This window comes from Gymnoscopelus braueri (assembly GCF_963280865.1).
Source record: "Gymnoscopelus braueri genome assembly, chromosome: 12".
Taxonomy (NCBI): domain Eukaryota; kingdom Metazoa; phylum Chordata; class Actinopteri; order Myctophiformes; family Myctophidae; genus Gymnoscopelus; species Gymnoscopelus braueri.
In genome coordinates, this window is record NC_137614.1 from 34,879,467 (window position 1) to 34,898,602 (window position 19,136).

At 42.2% G+C, this 19,136-nt stretch overlaps 3 protein-coding genes across 3 annotated transcripts; 2 read left to right on the forward strand and 1 right to left on the reverse strand.

The window, feature by feature from the left end:
- Window positions 1-1,303: 1,303 nt before the first annotated feature.
- Window positions 1,304-2,494, forward strand: LOC308096518 (cytosolic 5'-nucleotidase 1A-like; the record flags this gene model as incomplete). The annotated part of the gene is made up of 1 exon (XM_080443938.1): window positions 1,304-2,494. One exon carries the CDS (start codon window positions 1,304-1,306, stop codon window positions 2,492-2,494), a length of 1,191 nt encoding a protein of 396 aa, XP_080300064.1.
- A 5,424-nt stretch (window positions 2,495-7,918) lies between these two features.
- On the reverse strand, window positions 7,919-8,911 carry LOC308096519 (cytosolic 5'-nucleotidase 1A-like; the record flags this gene model as incomplete). The annotated part of the gene is made up of 1 exon (XM_080443939.1): window positions 7,919-8,911. One exon carries the CDS (start codon window positions 8,909-8,911, stop codon window positions 7,919-7,921), a length of 993 nt encoding a protein of 330 aa, XP_080300065.1.
- Window positions 8,912-13,801: 4,890 nt separating this feature from the next.
- Window positions 13,802-14,791, forward strand: LOC308096521 (3-dehydrosphinganine reductase-like; the record flags this gene model as incomplete). Its single annotated transcript, XM_080443941.1, has 1 exon — window positions 13,802-14,791. A coding segment is annotated over one exon (990 nt), but the record flags the coding sequence as incomplete, so codon positions are not given.
- Window positions 14,792-19,136: the final 4,345 nt, after the last annotated feature.

Below are 19,136 nucleotides of genomic sequence, written 5' to 3' on the forward strand. Positions count from 1 at the left end.
TCATTGAAACCCATTGCTCTCAATTTAGTGATTAAAATACCACAATGTACCGTATTGCCTTCTGTAAATCCAACATGACCATATCACAGAACTTTCCATCATCAACCTCTTCCCTAATTCGATCAGTTAGGTACACTAAGCCAAGTAGTGTAAGTAAGTCAAGTTGTGTGTGCTTTCCTGAAACCTGATCTCACATTGAGAGTCTTGTAAAAAAGCTTAGAGTGAAGTTGGGTTTCTTTTATTTTTAGGAGGAAGGATCTGGTTCGTGCAATATTCTCTCATCAGTAATTGATTATGGTGATATTCTTGCTATGTGATGACATCACCATGATACGCACGCTAACGCATCCTCCTTGAAAATGTTAGATTCTGTCTGTGCAGCCCTACGATTTATTTCAAACTCAGGTTTTCGGACACATCACTGCATGTTTAATGAGAAGGTTGGTTGGTCTTCCTTGCAAAATCGTTGAATGGAGCATTGGAATCACTTTCTTTATAAGGCTGTGTTGCACGAACTGCCTTCTTACTTGTGTTCTTTATTGACTCCAAGGCCCACTAGTGTTATTAACCAGAGATCTGATGGAAAGTTTATGTACAAAATTCCCACTTCTAATAGTCTTTGGTGAAACTGCTTTTAATGTATACAGCATCATCTTGGTGTAAGCTACAGAATCTTGAACTGAGTTATCTTGTTAGCATGGCTGTTTTTAACCACTGTCTGCTCATGTCCTGGCATTAAAACATCATAACTCTGTTGTAGTTTATTGGATTTTATGTTTTATGTTGATTTAGTGTATTTTTACATGAGTGATTAAACTAAATGTTAATCTTCATTACCACTAAAGAGATCATTTTATTCTTCTCTCTCTCTTGTATATTCTCAGGCTTTCGACTGGTACTGCATAAAGCCTGGTAATGCGAGGTGAGGCGAGGAGAGTTCTCTCTGTTTGGCAGTTCAGCCTGAGAAAATCAGAGCATGACAAAAGACAGCACCTTTTAGCTTGTTTATTTATTGGTCTTTTTTGGTTCAGATCTTTTGACGTAGGTCATTTGAATTGATGACGTAAGATGGGTGCGTCTGACCACATGAGACTCGATCTAGGTTATACATGCCACAACTCGCCATTTGTGACATCATGAGGTGACGTTGAGTGGTTGATACATTTAGTCCTTAAATAAAAGGCACGTCACAACCATAAAGTTCTCAGAGTGTAATCTAGTCTTCGAGTTACGGAACAAAACAGAACACAAGGAAAGTAAAGTTGTCTACAGCAACCTTCAATTGGTTAGACAATTTGTAAAAATGAATGAAAAAAATCCATTTTTCCAACTAAGCGGCAATGATGAGAAGAAAAAAGCACCGTTACCACCTGACCCAAGAAATGCTGTTACTATAGCCATCTCCCCTCGCACCTTATTCAACATGGTATCAGAGAGCTTGATTTATCAGAATGAAGGAGTAGAGAAATACATAGACTATCAGGTGGAGCATGAAAATGAGATCATGGCCAGAGGAGATTCTTTTCCATTTGTGAAGGCATTAATGACAGTCAACCAGAGGCTGAGGGAACTCTACCCAGACAGTGAGGAATTGTTTGACATTGTCCTGATGACTAACAGCCATGCCCAAGTTGGAGTCCGAATCATAAACAGCATTAATCATTATAATTTGACCATAGAGAGATTTTGCATGACTGGAGGGCAGAGTCCCATCGGCTACCTGAAGGCTTACAATACCAACCTTTATCTTTCAAAGGACCCTGAGAAAGTCACAGAGGCAATTAAACAAGACATTGCCGCTGCCACAATGTATTCACCCGACTATGAAAGAGAGTTGAGTGACACCCAGTTGAGAGTGGCCTTTGACGGAGATGCTGTGCTCTTCTCGGATGAGTCTGACAGAATGATAAAATCAAGCGGCTTGGTCCGGTTCTTTGAGCACGAGAAGAAAAACGAGGACATTCCTCTTGCCCAGGGTCCCCTGAAGGGTTTTCTGGAAGCCCTGGGGAAACTCCAGAAGAAGTTCTATGCTATGGATGAGCGTAATGACTGTCCCATTCGCACTTTCCTGGTCACAGCCCGCAGTGCAGCCAGCTCAGGGGCCCGTGTCATTAAAACACTAAGAAGCTGGGGCCTGGAGATTGACGAGGCTCTGTTCGCGGCTGGGGCCCCCAAAGGGCCGCTCTTAAGGAAAATAAAACCCCACATCTTCTTTGATGACCAAATGTTCAACATTCAGGCGGCAAAGAAGATGGGAACCATCTCTGCACATGTACCATATGGGATTGGACAGAATTATCCGCCGCCGCAGACTGGCACGAGTTATCAGCAGCAGCCGACTGGCCAGAGTTATCAGCAGCAGCAGACTGGCCAGAGTTATCAGCAGCAGCCGACTGGCCAGAGTTATCAGCAGCCACCGGCTGGACAAACTTATCAGCAGCAGCAGACCTATCAGCAGATTCAGCAGTCCTATCAGACACATTTGGCACAGTGAATGATCAGCTTCTCTTGAACACTGAACACATTTTCAGACCTTGGCATTCAAGTGTCTCCTACCTGACTGTTTGGACCTACCAGGTTTCATGGAAAAGGTTTGCTTTCGTTTGCACGACTGGTCATCAACCTCCCAAAACCTTTCACGTCTCCCCCTGTTCTGTTCTCTTCTTTGGCTTCAGGTTGCTGCCTACATCTAGTACAAAACATTGGTGTTGGAGTAGTAGAAGGCAACCAAAGGCATAGCACCCCCTTACCTTGAAGATATGATCAATCCAACCCTACAACCCTTCCCGCTCACTTAGTTCAACTAACACAGGAATGTTGTCCGAGCCTTCTCAAAAACAGCCTGAACAATGATCCACACGTCTTAGACTCTTTTCCCTCCTGGCTCCCAAACTGTGGATCAAACAACAGTCAGAACTGCAGACTCACTCCCAATTTTCCACCACCTCACCCTCTAGCACTTCTCCCTCCTCGTATCCATTTTTATCCATTTTTATCAGTTTAGTTCAATAGATGCTAGTTTACTATATTTTTTGTTTTGTTTTCTTAACCACAAATGTTAAGAATGTTATTTAGAAAGCATGTTGTTTAGACATATGCCAGGTTCCTTTGTTTACCTGTAATTCTAGTTTATTTGAGGTACTACATTGTTGTGGAACTGTACTGTAGTCAATAAAGACTAGAGTTAATGCTCAAGATCTGATTATTCCGATATCGTACTTGTAAGTTGCTCGGGATAAGAGCGTCTGCTAAATGCTTAAATTGTTATTGTAATTACCACTAGCGTAGCCAAAGAATGAGAAATCTTCCACTGGAGTGAATGCATTACTTACTGAAACTTGAAAAGATCTGAAAACACTGCTGCACAAGAGCACAAGAAAATACTTCACAGTATTACACAGCAAGAGAGAAGAGAAGAAAAGAGAAGGGCCCACCACCGCAGAGACTCAATTTTTTTTACTGAAATTGATGAGATGGAGAAGTTCCCCCTCCACTCCAGAGGAAAATAAAATAGCCCAATGTCACGTGCGACAAAAACCAGGAAGAAATTAAGAAAGGGGAGGCACAGGCGTAAGGCTGCACAGGCTGTAACTTGCCCAAATTTGGAGACAAGGTTTCAGACCGATAGGACCTCCATTGAGCAGTATAGGACAAACTGAAAGCTCAGAATCAATAATGGTGTGAAGGTTTCCTTTAGCTAACTTTGGTTGTGGCATTTCTCAGCAGGATGCACAGAAAAGATCTGTGATGAGGTTTGCCTCAATGTGGATGAAATGAAGACAAGGGCAAGGCCCCAGTGCCCGTCAGTGAGTTCTCCCCACCATATGTATATAGGCTCTGTAAGAGTCAAGCCATCTACAACATCTGTCTGTCTGTTCGGAGCTAATCCCGCAAACTACTTTGCGGATCAGCGCCATATTTCTTGTGCATACTGTCAATAGGCCAAGGAAGTACCTTTTTTCCAAATCGTTTTTAATATTTTTTTGCCTACAGAAAAACGTTTAATGAAAAGTTAATCCACACACACAATTCTTCACATTCTATGTCAAAATAGATATTTTACTACAGTGAGGCCCTAGGCTACTGCTTTGTAATTAAAATGTGGTAATATAGACTTTTCTTTCTCTTGCGTAACTATCGTGTGTATTTGTTGACCATTTTAAAATTAATGGAAGACACCTTACCCAGATTTGGTGTTATACGTCATAGATATATTATAGATAAAGTCATAGACGACTGATGTCACACACTGGCCACATGAAGTCAGACACATGAAGTCAGATATCTACATCCTGTTTTTGTTTTTACATGGGGCTCTGTCGGAGGCAAATGGGTCTGTGAATCCTAGGCTGAACTGCTGTACCTGATCAGCACCAGGTTTCTTGTCCTCGTCAGCAGACCAAGGAAGAACCTCCACGCGTTTCTTTCCCCACGTCTGTGACCAAATGCCACCAACAGGGGATTGTACAAAACTTTTGAATTTGTGTTTTTTTTAAGTAGAGAATCAAAGATCACTTGCATTATAATTTGCAAAGCAGCTGAATGGTAAAATCCCACTATTCACACTTTATTAAGTGACAGTAAATCTTTGAGATTACATTGCATGTCAAAGCCATACATGATATTCCTGGAATTCCTCTTTTTGTCTCCACGTTGCCTTTTGAGCTGTGCTGCGTTACACCACCCACTACATTTTTTTTTGTATGCAACATATCAGACAAACCAAGGGTTTCTTACCGAAAGATGCTCATGTAATGAGAATGGGACAAGAAGAAAGTGTCTTGGGAGGACCAACCCGAGTAAATATTTAAAATGATTTTTGTTGATTTTTGTTAAAATTGTTGAATAGCAGCTCTATACCCTGAGTAATCATTCCTATAGTGTGTTTGTTCAGTAACGGGAGTCATCCTGTCTCTCCAGCTCTTAAGTAGAAAATGCATTTTCAGGTCGGGATACCAATTTTATCCAATGAGGAGAGGGAACTCATACATACGGGATAGAGTAGTCTGAATACCAGCCCACACAAATAAGAATAGTACTGTCTGGATACACACACACACACACACACACACACACACACACACACACACCAACTAGAGTAGTACCGTCTGAATACCAGCACAAACTCAAACAGAGTAGTACCGCCTGAATATCAGCACTCGTCAAACAGAGCAGGCACCACAATGGGTGCGATTTTTTTTCTAACTTTTTTATGTAATCAGTCACTATGCCATTCTTTTTGCAATGTTGATTTGGTCAAGCATGTAATTACTGGTAATATGTACATTGTATAATCATATTAAGAAAAAACACATCTGTTAATGATCTTTTACTGGTAATATGTACATTGTATAATCATATTAAGAAAAAACACATCTGTTAATGATCTTTTCCTTTCGTCTGTTGTTCCCTTCAGGGGTCGCCACAGCAAATCGTCTGCTTCCATCTCATCTGGTCCTCTGCCTCCTCTTTTCTCACACCAACTAACTTCATGTCCTCTTTCACTACATCCATAAATCTCCTATTTGGTCTTCCTCTAGGCCTCCTGCCTGGCAGTTCCAACCTCAGCATCCTTCTACCGATGTACTCACTATCCCTCCTCTGTAGATGTCCAAACCATCTCAATCTGGCCTCTGGCTTTATCTCCAAAACATCCTATCCATCCTTGTTACTCCCAGAGAGAACCTCAAACATTTTAGTCTCTGCTACCTCCAGCTCTGCTTGCTGTCTTTTCCTCAGTGCAACTGTCTCTAAAACATACAACAAAGATCTCACCACCGTTACACCTTTTCTTTCATTCTTGCTGACTTTCCTATCACACATCACACCTGACACCTTTCTCCACCCGTTCCAACCTGCTTGCACTCGTTTCTTAACCTCTTCACCTCTTTTCCACACTCTCCATTGCTCATTGCCTTAAAATATACTTTATTTGTCTGTTAGGTTCATTTGTCTTGGTTTATGTCCAACTGCCATATCATATACAAATACATACAATCATATTAATGAACATTTAGCTAGTTAAACATGTCAGTTTGGTCAAGTTTGTTTCCTGAGGGATAGCCGAGTCCACTAACAGACGACAGTTAATCTAGTCAGGGAGTGTTTAGGGGCGGAGCAATAGCTATTGTTCACACGCATTAATTACCTGGCTGTGAGAGGTGTCTGATCATCAATCAGCAGGGAGGGACGGGGGACCATGTGAGGTAAGCGCAGTACATTCTCCTTCCGACGTCCAAACTTTTCTTCCGAAAGGGAGGTGAGGTGACACAACTTCAAATTGACGTCATTCTTAACTTCTAATGGGGCGGTCTCAGAACTCTTTCTCGGACCCGCCAAACAATAGTTCGGAAAGCCTGTCCGAACCGGAAGATTTCCCGACGTCGGGAAGGAGCATGTATTGGTCTCCCGTGGAAACTCCCTAATGTCAGTTGAACTTGAGGATAAGAGGCTGGTGACCCCATATCAGAGGAGCATTGGTGGACAGTAATGAAGTACATTTACTTTACTGTACTTAAGTACATGTATTTGAGTATTTGTATTTTTGGATACTTACACTCCACTACATTTCAAAGACAAATATTGTACTTTTGACTCCACTACATTTCTAGGAAGGGAAAAAGTAGTTGAATGAACTGAATTAACCACGTAAGCCCTATTTCAAATATAGTGAAATTAGCAGATCTGCAAGCTCACAACGCCTCGTGGCGCGACGCTTTGTGAGCTTGTAAATTGGCTATTTAGAAAGTCTAACATTTTTAATACAGCAATGCACTGATATTAAAAAGAAAATGTTATTTGTACTTTTTAATAATTTAGTATTAAAAAAAAAGTATGTACTTTTGAATACTTAAGTATTTTTAAAAGTACTTCAGTACTAACTCAAGCCCAAATTTGACTGAGCAACATTCACCAGTAATATTTGACTTACACAGCCCTGAGTAGGCCACCCGGACAGACCAGGGTTGTAAGTCATGGGTTGCAGCCGTCAGGACCTGAGGAAACGCCAGGCCATCTGCCTAAGGTCACCTGTTTCAGCCCTGGAGTGGGAAGGCAACCAGGCCTGGTGGAGATCTGCATGTTTATAGTACATTTTGTGTTGTAATTCTTCATTAACCGGTTTGTTTTGTCGACCATTTAGTTTGCTAATATTTGTATCTGCCTCTCTACTGGCTCTGTAAATGGTGTAGTATTGCCTGCTTGCTAACCAACATAAAAAGTCTTTGTTCGATGCAAGGCATTTACTTGGCCCATTCACATAGCACAGTATATAAAAAATATGTAATGTGATATTCTAGCTGCCGTGGCAAAATTAGCCTTATTAACAATTCACAGCGACCATTACCAGTGCAATGGATCCTATCCAGTCCGAGGTTTCATTTCCTTTGTTCTGTGAGTGAATGTACTCAGGAGAGTGTTGTTTGATCCACAGTTTGGGAGCCAAAAGGGAAAAAGAATCTAAGACGTGTGGAGCATTGTTCAGGCTGTTTTTGAGAAGGCTCGGACAACATTCCTGTGTTAGTTGATCTAAGTGAGCGGGAAGGGTTGTAGGGTTGGATTGATATCTTCAAGGTAAGGGGGTGCTATGCCTTTGGTTGCCTTCTACTTCAACACCAATTTTTTGTACTGGATGTGGGCAGCAACCTGAAGCCAATGAAGAGAACAGAACAGGGGGAGACGTGAAAGGTTTTGGGAGGTTGATGACTAGTCGTGGAAACGAAAGCAAACCTTTTCCATGAAACCTGGTAGGTCCAAACAGTCAGGTACAGTAGGAGACACTCTTGAGTCCCAGTGATGCCAAGGTCAGAAAGGGTGTTCAGGAGAAGTTGATCATTCACTGTGCCGAATGCATCTGATAGGTCTGCTGCTGACAAGTTTGTCCAGCTGGCTGCTGCTGATAACTCAGGCCAGTCTGCTGCTAATGATAATTCTGTCCAATCCCATATGGTACATGTGCAGAGATGGTTCCCATCTTCCTGGCCGCATGAATGTTGAACATTTGGTCATCAAAGAAGATGTGGGGTTTTATTTTCCTTAAGAGCGGCCCTTTGGGGGCCCCAGCCGCGAACAGAGCCTCGTCAATCTCCAGGCCCCAGCTTCTTAGTGTTTTAATGACACGGGCCCCTGAGCTGGCTGCACTGCGGGCTGTGACCAGGAAAGTGCGAATGGGACAGTCATTACGCTCATCCATAGCATAGAACTTCTTCTGGAGTTTCCCCAGGGCTTCCAGAAAACCCTTCAGGGGACCCTGGGCAAGAGGAACGTCCTCGTTTTTCTTCTCGTGCTCAAAGAACCCGCCCAAGCCACTTTGTTTCAGGACTCTCTCAGACTCATCCGAGAAGAGCACAGCATCTCCGTCAAAGGCCACTCTCAACTGGATGTCACTCAACTCTCTTTCATAGTCGGGTGAATACATTGTGGCAGCGGCAATGTCTTGTTTAATTGCCTCTGTGACTTTCTCAGGGTCCTTTGAAAGGTAAAGGTTGGTATTGTAAGCCTTCAGGTAGCCGATGGGACTCTGCCCTCCAGTCATGCAAAATCTCTCTATGGTCAAATTGTAATGATTAATGCTGTTTATGATTCGGACCCCAACTTGGGCATGGCTGTTAGTCATCAGGACAATGTCAAACAACTCCTCACTTTCTGGGTAGAGTTCCCTCAACCTCTGGTTGACTCTCATTAATGCCTTCACAAATGGAAAAGAATCTCCTCTGGCCATGATCTCATTTTCATGCTCCACCTGATAGTTTATGTATCTCTCTACTCCTTCATTCTGATAAATCAAGCTCTCTGATACCATGTTGAATAAGGTGCGAGGGGAGATGGCTATAGTAACAGCACTTTTTGGGTCTGGTGGTAACGGTGCTTTTCCCTCATCATTGCGGCTTATTTGGAAAAATTGGTCATCCATTTTTACAAATTGTCTAACCAATTGAAGGTTGCTGTAGACAACTTTACTTTTCTTGTGTTCTGTTTTGTTCCGTAACTTGAAGACTAGATTACACTCTGAGAACTTTATGGTTGTGACGTGCCTTTTATTTAAGGACTAAATGTATCAACCACTCAACGTCACCTCATGACGTCACAAATGGTGAGTTGTGGCATGTATAACCTAGATCGAGTCTCATGTGGTCAGACCCACCCATCTTACGTCATCAATTCCAATGACCTACATCCAAAGATCTGAACCAAAAAAGACCATTAAATAAACCAGCAGAAAGGTGCTGTCTTTTGTCAGGCTGAACTGCCAAACAGAGAGATCTCTCCTCGCCTCACCTCGCATTACCAGGCTTTATGCAGCACCAGTCGAAAGCCTGGTTTCCATTCCATTTTGAATCAGTGCCATCTGGTAGAGCCCGTCTACTCCAAAACTGTATCCCGTAATTTGCACACACATACATGCACTGTCTCTATCCGCTGATTCTCTCTACACCTGATATGCAAACTGGCAAAGCAAATTGATCCCAGTCTACTCATCACGCGCGGCTGATTCAACATGCTCAATCAGATGTAAACTAACGGAAACGTTTCTGAAAAGAATAATATCAGATGAGCAGACTGTCAACAGCCGCTCAGCCTTAACAACATGAACCCTAACGTCCCTATTCTGGGGCAAACATTCTGCAAAGATTGCAGATCTGCAAGCTCACAAAGCTTTGTGGCGTGGCGCGTTGTGAGCCTGTATTTTCGGCAGGCATTTGGTGTAGAGGGAAAAAAGAGGGGCACCTATTGATTGATTGATTGATCGAATACTTTATTAACAGTTTGCAAAAGGTACAGAGGTACAGTTATACAATAATGTTAAAAGGATTACACAAAAAGCCCTGTGGTCCTGTGTATACAATTCCTCAAGACATACAATACTATACAAGAGATCATCAATACATTGGGGGGTAATTTAATTTGGCAAGCTAGAAGACTTGTCTAGGTCTAGTTGCAAATTGCATGTATGTTTGTTTGTTTGATTGATTTGTTTTTACATTTTCCATTGTAATAAAACATCTTAAGCCATTTTGCAAGTCAAGAGTTTTGTACACTCATTTTCCAATTTAGGGGCATTTGAGATCTGTCTGGTTCAAATGGGTTTTGGTGCTGCTTTGAAGTAAGTTTCAAAGTAATTATTGAATTATGTTTCTTGAGTAATATAGTTGTTTGTCAACTCTTATTTGGCACTAGTAAAGAAAAACACGCTTATTACACATAAACGCTATATGCGTGATATGACTATATATATAGATGTACCTTGAGATTTTGACTTGCCTTTTGGTGTGGCTTGAGCACAAAAAGTTTGATTTAAGTTTTTCTTTCTTTATCGGAAACGACGTTTAAATGCCAGGACATGAGCAGACAGTGATCAAGTAGTCCTTAAAAACAGCCATGCTGACAAGAGAACTCAGTTTAAGATTCTGTAGCTTACACCAAGATGATGCTGTATACATTAAAAGCAGTTTCACCAAAGACTATTAGATGTGGGAATTTTGTATATGAACTTTCCATCAGATCTCTGGTGAATAACACTAGTGGGCCTTGGAGTCGTTTGTGCAAAACAGCCTTATAAAGAAAGTGATACCAATGCTCCATTCAACCATCTTGCAAGGAAGACCGACCAACCTTCTCATACAACATGCAGTGATGTGTCCGTTTCTATAGAATAAACCCAACTTCACGCCAAGCTTTTTTACAAGACTCTGAAAGTGAGTTTTAAACGACAGATTTTCCTCCAACATAAAACCCAAATATTTGTAAGTTGATACCTTTTCAATTGGTTAATTCTGTAATGTGACAATCTGTGGTACCTCGTCACATTTCTTGCTTGATCTTCTCAATCTCTCAAGATTGTGTTGAACCACATTGAAAGCAGATTGCAGATTTTCCATTGCACTTTCCAACGATGGGGCAGTAGCGTACAGAACTTGACCCAAATGACTATAGACCGGTTTCTATTTTAAGTGCTCTATCAAAAAACAAGACCAGGAGACCTAGTTCTGCCAGACCCAGAATAAATTCCTAGTACTTTATAAGGACTTTGTATGACGGACTTCGTATGACGTGTCAGCCTGTGTCCCTTTTATGCCCATGTATGGGGAAGAAAGGGTCCCTTTTATACAGCCGGTCTTTTTCGCCCATGTATGGACGAAAGGGGGCAGAGCCTCATGTAGGCCGACCCTCTGGGTCTGGCAATAATGGAAAGGCTTGTTCAGGGACAGATTTATGATTTTATAACAAAGAACAATATTTAATTTGAGTTCCGATCAGGTTTCAGGAAAGCGCACACAACTTGACTTGCTTACTGTACCTAACTGATCGAATTAGGGAAGAGGTTGATGATGTAAAGTTCTGTGGTATGGTGTTGGATTTACAGAAGGCGATACGGTACATTGTGGTATTTTAATCACTAAAGTTGAGAGCAATGGGTTTTAATGAGATGGCACTGGGTGAGGTCATACCTTGTAAACCGTACTCAAATGGGACTCTCTCAAGTGAAAAGACTTGTTTTGGTGGCCCGCATGGGGACACCATGGAAGGATACTTGGTCCCTTACTTTATTGGTCATTTATTTAATGATTTTTAAGCTGCTGTTACATGTGATCTCTTTTTGTACGCGGATGACTCTGTCTTGATGATCGCACACTCAGACAAATCTGTGGTAGAGGACAGGCTGAGCAGTGAGCTGCAGAGAGCTTGTGGCTTGCTGACTGATAACAGGCTTTCTCTTCATACAGGTAAGAGAGGCCATGATTTTTGAGTACTGCTGGTATTATGGTATTGCTTCTATTCAATAACAGTTGTGCTGGTCACGTCTTTTATCTAAAATACTTTACAGATCAGCTTCACACAGAGTTTGTCAATGTTTTATCGGCAGCGACCATTGCTAGAAGGCAGGTAAGGTAAAATGTATGAGCTGAGATCTATATTTGGAAACATTGACATTGCATCTCAGCCAATCCGAGGTCAGAACTAATTGTGATGTCACCCCTGATATAAAAGCTGATGATGGCGTAGCTCTGTTACTCTTTGAGGTTTGCAGTGTTAAGCTTTAGTGCACCGAACAGTACTCAACTGGTTCTTACTGATGCAATTACATTGGCGTGTAATTTCATTGTATTGAATTCCATTGGCTTGATTTTCACTTCTTTATTTGGAAGATTCCATTAGATTTACCAAGCAGAGGAGTAAAAACAGGCTATTAGCAATGGTGACAGATGTACAGCTGGCCATATTCACCAACATGCTTGCCGTGTCATTATTCCTGCTGGTGTTCGTATACCACTACTTTGCCAACCCCATGAAAGGGCATTTTGGTAAGGGTGCAGTGGTAGCGTTCCTGAGTTTTGACGTTCTATGCCTTTTCTATGCCTTCATCTCATCACACTAGGCTGTTTTTGCCCCTGTCCCCTCTGTGTGTGGCGACCGCTGGACTGATCGGCCTAAGACGTTGGCACACTTAGGCTGATCAGCAGGCCAGGGAAGAACCAAGGAAGAACCTCCACCCCATGTTTTTTTTTTCAAATCGGCCTTATGGTGGTGCTATAACAGGCACTTAAAGTTTTGGACTATAACTCTTGAACTGTAGGCCGTACAATCAAAATGTTTTTCCTGGATGCCTTGGATCATTATGCTCATTCCGGCCTGACAAGATGTTCAACCATTTTGCTCTTCAAAACACTTTTACTACTACTACTACAGATTTTGTCCAAAACACACGCAGATCGGTACACATTATCTCTGGAGTCATGTGATCAAGATTTATCAATCAGATTTTTCCTATTCTATTCTGATTGGCTACGTCCAGGAACAAAATGCCAAAAATCCTGAACGCAACGTCCAATCTACCCCAAATTTCTATCACACATCAAAGGGCCTCTAAACAACATAGGGCCAGATGCCATTACACCCAGTACACCAAGGAAGAACCTCCACCCCAAATGCTACAAATGTCACTGTTGCCAAAACATGATTTAGTTTTTCCAACAAATTAGGCAGAACCGTTTGCCTGTAATTGCCTCCACAAATTTGTGGACGGGGCTGATTTCTTAAAAAAACAGCATATAGCCAATCATGAACGCAACATCCATTCATAGTTCATACCCAATTTCTAATTGCATGTAGGGTCTCTATAGACCTCCAAAACCGCTTTCAATTCCACCAAAAATGGGCACAGCCTGTCGTACAAACTATTTCCCCTGCAGCTTCATCATGTCCTGACGGCTGCACCCCACGATTGACACAGCCCTGGGTAAGCAACCCATCCTGCCGGAGAACTGCACTTAGAGGAGCGCACTTTTCTAGTTGAGTACTAGGTTTAATGGGTGGCTGTTTTATTCTGACAGTTAATGTGGACAAAATGTGGAATGTGACATTCTAGCTAAGATGGCTAATTGCAAAGGTAGGCAAAATTAGCCTCACTAACAGAGTTGGCGGTGGTTACTGCTACGATACAATATACAGTAGATGACAAGGACCGAGTTCTATATTTGGAAACATTTACAATGCGTCTGAGCCAATGATAATGCGAGTTTAGAACTAATTGTGACGTCGCTGCAAATAATACAAAAGCTGTTGATAATGGAGCAGCTAATGTTTTTTGGTATCATTCCGATCTAGAATTACATTTCTTACAGAGCTGTCTTGAATTTTACTTGTTTATATTGATCTAAGATTTACCCAAGTAGTTCCTTTCAGTGTAAACAGTCAGTAGTTGACCAGTTCTCTTTTTGGATCCAGGCAGTAGGCCCTTTGTTTTATACCTTTCATACATACACCCATTATACACCCATTATATAGTAGTTGAACACCTTTCATTATGCTGCTTGTTGTCATCGCATTTATTGTTGCCTGCGTGTTGTACGTGATTTGTACTCGTCCCAAACCTCTGAACCTGAATGGGGCCCACGTTGTGGTGACTGGTGGATCAAGTGGAATTGGAAAATGCATCGCTATGGAGTGCTACAAACAAGGAGCTTTCATCACTTTGGTGGCACGGGACGAGACCAAATTGGTTGAAGCAAAGATGGAGGTGGAGAAATGTGCTATAAATGATGAACAGGCGGTGCTCTGCATATCTGTGGATGTTTCCAAGTATTATCGTGAAGTGGAGATGGTGATAAAACAGGCTCAAGAGAAGCTGGGCCCTGTGTATATGCTGGTCAACTGTGCAGGAACAGCCATTTCTGCAAAGTTTGATGAAATGGAGGTTGATCGCTTCAGAAGTCTGATGGAGGTGAACTATTTGGGCAGCCTATACCCAACACGGGCCATCATACCCACCATGAAGGAACGCAGAAAGGGACGCATCGTGTTTGTGTCCTCGCAAGCAGGCCAGATTGGCCTCTTTGGTTACACTGCCTACTCTGCTTCCAAGTTTGCTCTCCGTGGCCTGGCAGAGGCACTGCAGATGGAGATAAAGCCATACAATATCTCTGTGACTGTTGCCTACCCGCCTGACACAGACACTCCCGGGCTTGCTGAGCAGAATAAAACAATGCTGCTAGAGACCAGTTTAATCTCTAAGACCAGTGGGGTTTGGAAACCAGAGCAAGTGGCCAAGATTATCGTCAGGGATGCTGTGCAAGGCAAATTCAACAGCTCTGTGGGCTGTGATGGCTACATGCTTTCAACACTCACCTGTGGAATGTCACCTGTTACTTCTATCATAGAAGGCCTCAAGCAGATAGTGACCATGGGACTGTTTCGGACCATCGGACTCTTCTACCTGAGGGGTTTCAATAGCATTGTGCACCGCTGCATGATCCAGAGAGAGCAGGCCGAAGCTGCCGCTAAGAGTAAATGACAATGCATCCGGGTGGCACAGGATAAAACTTCCTGCCCAGACCCAGGCCCAACCGTGGAGACTAGGGGTTTGAACCCTCTGGGCATCCAGCTTGGCCGGGCGCTCCAACCAACACAATTGGCCATGATCCAGCAGGGGAGGGCGATCTCTGTTGCTGTTAGCTACTTCTACAGATTGGTCAGGGCATGTTCAGCAGGTAAGAGGAACTAGGTTGGATAGCGTATTCCTCTGCATGCGTTACGCCCTACCGGTGAAACTCCTTACTGTCGGGTGAGAAGTGGCTGCAAACTTAACCCTCCAACATAAACAACTCTGGAGATTAGCAGTGACAGGGACTAAACACCTCATTACACTAGCTCCCCTCCTATGGTTATTATAGTCAACTGAAGGAAATAGGCTACCTGGAGTAAGAGAAGTGCTGGGATGAGGGCATTCCTTTTGCCCTATTCGCAGTCCTCGAGGTAGTGAAGTAATCCTTAGGATTCAGCTCAGTTGAACCTTTTTTTTGTGGCCCTGTATAAGACCTCAAAGATACATCCCCCTTGGCAGGGTTGTCCCCGGAGATGAATGTGACGAAACTACGGGAGCACATTCCTCAAACATTTACATCACACCTGTTTCTTTGTAAGATTTTGCTATAGAGTGTTCTCTGCAAATCTATTTGTTTCATCACTTCCAATTTCATTTGTTTATCCTGTATGAGTTCTCTCTCCTGATTGATTGGATTAAATTGGTATCCCAACAAAGTGTATTTTCTGTTTACTAAAGAGCTGGAGAGAGAGGGACCCCTGTTACTGAATAAACCCTCTAGCAATGATTGATCATTGATCATGATCAGAATATAGAGCTAAATCACTTACTGCACCTTTAATGAAAAATAGAATGTAAATTTAACTTGGTGATAACTAACCTAAGTTTTCTGCTATGAAGCATGTTATGTCAATTGGTAGGGATTCCCAAACATTGCTAGAGAGAGCCACTCTGCCTGCTGTGGAATTCAAAAACATGTTGTGTTCGACATCAGCTACAGTAGCGGAGTAGTGGGGTCATGATGGCACAGTTGAGTTGACTCACTGTAACCTTTAACCATGTGTTGAAGGTCATGGTTATGCACGGTACCCTCTAAAGTTTGAAAGTTTAAACATTCAATGCCATAGTATTATTATGACTTTAAATCCAGTTCAAGGTTGTGGAACTTTAAACATGACACCCGTTCAATGCCATGGTGTCTGGGTCATAGTAACTTTAAACATTGTAACTTCACATTCAATCTGGGAACCCAGAGCCAATTGAGAAGGAAAAACAGCGCCCTCTGCTGTTTGTACTACAGAATCTGTTCTTGAGAGATTACTTCACATTGTGACTTGACCCAGAGACTTAGGAGTCAGGGAACTAAGCTATTTTAAGTTAAGACGATGTTATGGTTAGTAATGATACTAGGAGGCAGGTGATAGGTCCTACCTCTATGACTGCCTAGAGAGATATGTTCCAAACCAGCCCCTCAGGTCTTCAAGTGCTGACCTGCTCGAGGTGCCTACAATGACATATAAAAAACACTGTGAAGCAGCATTTTGCTTCTACGGGCCGACAGCGTGGAATAAACACCTAAGACAGGCAGCCTCTGTCGATAGCTTTAAAGGGACACTTCACCCAAAAAAACCTTTGTTTTCACCCCATGGAGACTTGAATTCATGGATATTTTTTAGTTTTTGTCTCATTCCTAAGACAATAATTTGATGACCAGCGGACCGGTAGGCAGCGGTTCCGGTAGGAGACACAACGGAGACTCGTTGGGTCTCCTACCGGAACCGCTGCCTGTCATCAAATTATTGTCTTAGGAATGAGACAAAAAACTAAAAAAAAATCCATGAATTCAAGTCTCCATGGGGTGACTAATCCATTGAAACAAAGTTTTTTTGGGGTGAAGTGTCCCTTTAAAGCACAGCTCACGACCTACTTCTTCACTCTCGCTTTTAGCTGATTTTTTGGTTGATTTTTAAATCTCTGTGTTGTTACCCATGTCCTCACTGTATTGCCTGATTCACTGCCTTTTGCTATTATTTTAATGTTGTTTTATGCTTTTGCTTTTCTTTTTTTTCTTTATTGTTAAATTGGTTGTAACTGTAATTGTATTCTTGCTCTGTAAAGCACTTTGAGCTGCATTTCATGTCATGAAAGGTGCTATACAAATAAAGTTTATTATTATTATTATTATTATTATAGGTTGAAAGAATAAAGTGGGTTGTACTATTGATGTTGTCATCATGCATTTAAAAGGTGCTGCACACCGGACACGTGTTTGTCACTCCACCCCGAGGAAGGACGGGGAACTCCACCCTGAGGAAGGACAGGTATACCATTACTCGGATATTCCAGGCATTTTAGTTGAAGGTCATAATCTATCACTGGTAAACATATAATAACATTTTACTGTTCCAAATTGGAGAAATCTCACTTTAAAAAACCCTATATGACTCAACTCAAAGACATTTCTCAGAACTTTGAATTTTCATCTAACAAACACCTTCATATGTCTGTTAATTTATTTAATGGAAAAGGTGAGACGGTCACAGTCTATCACCGATAAACATATTATAAAAGTTTACTGTTCCTAATTGAATTAATGTCACTTTAAAATCACCTAGCTATACGACTCAACAGTAGCGGACATTTCTCAGAACTTTGAACTTTCATCTAACAAATACCTTCATTATGTCTGTTCCCTTTTTCAATTGTGACCTTGCAGATCGTCTATTTTCAAATTTCAAATCCAAAGTTTAAATAGGGCTTAAGTGGTTAATGTCTGTTTTGTTTATAATAATTCAAATCTGCAAAGTAATTAGTCACTGTCGATGTTGTTGTGGGCTGCTTTATTATTTATTTGCAGTACCCCAAGGAAATGGCGACCGGAACTATGTAATTCTGAGCCTGGCTCCTCCCTTAGCCCGTTCCCATAGCTGGTGGTTGGTCTATGGGCACCAGGGCATGTCCACACACCAGTGTGCCTATGTCTAGGGGCCAAACCTCTGAGTCTCTTGTAGTTCAGCCAAGGTCTGATAGATGTACCCAGTGTTGCCACAAGGAGGCACTACATAGGGCTTTCTGTTAGAGAGGCTATGTACTGGCAAGGGAGAGACTCCTGTGCTTGGCTCTCCTGTTTGCAATTCTGCTGGCCAGCAGTTCAGAGTGAAAAGTGACAGGCACTGGACATTATATCAACACGCTCCGACATATCCAAAGTCTTGCCTGGCCAGCCATGGCACGAGGGTAGATTTTATATGGCCTACAGCTTCCTTCCTAAAATGTATTATTTATGGCTTTTATTTATATTGTATATTTATGGCCCGCCAGTAATTCATTTTTGTAGAGACCTTTTCACACCTGGTTACATTTGGCTACACTGCCCTTTGAACAAAAGACAATTTATTGGACTGTAAATATAAGAGCAATGCAGTGCATGCATGTGAAAAAAGGCTGAAATAAGGCTGAATGTTTTTTTATTAACAGCACAGATGAATGGCTACATTTTGGCTACACTGCCAACAAAAGACTATTTGTGTGTGACTTTACGGTCCAAATGTACAGTATGACAGGAGATGCAGTCAGCCCTATGGCATCTTCAAATATGGCCGTTGAAAAATATCTGTGGACACCCCTGTGGTAGACACATCACAACAACCCTACTTTCAGAATGTCAGGCACACCTTTTTAAGTCAGTACAAACTCCCTCTCTCCTGTGCAAGAGGAATCAGAAAATGGACCAATGTGTAGAGCAAAAGGAAGCCTGCAGGCGTCAAGTGATACATTTGAGGTTAAGTGAGCAGTGTAAGGGAGAGAGGTACCACAGGCAGACGCAGCAGAGCAAGAGGGTGTAGTAGTTAGCAGAGAGATGTATGGGGTGGTGAATAGATTTTGCTATCTTGGTGAAATACAGATGGGGGGTGGACCTACGGCTACGGAGCGGATGGAAGAGGTTTAGGGAACTCATGCCTTTCCTAACATCCAAGAGCCCATCCCGGAAGATGAAAGGGAAAGTGTACTTACTAGCCTGTGTAAGAAGTTGCATGTGGTACAAAGTGCGACGTGGGCCCCAAGGGTGGAGCATGAGAGACTGGACAGTGGAGAGATGAGGATTACATGGATGTGTGGCAGGTCACCGTGGGAGAGAAAGACAAGCGCCTCACTCCTACAAGGTTATGTGAAGAAGGAAATGACATCTACAGAATATTAAGGTAGATAAAATTGGAGAGCTTGCAGATTTTATTTGAACACTCAAACTCACTGAAATTTTAACCTGTAACCTGTGATCCACACAAAGTGCAAATTTCAAACCTACAAGCTCTTT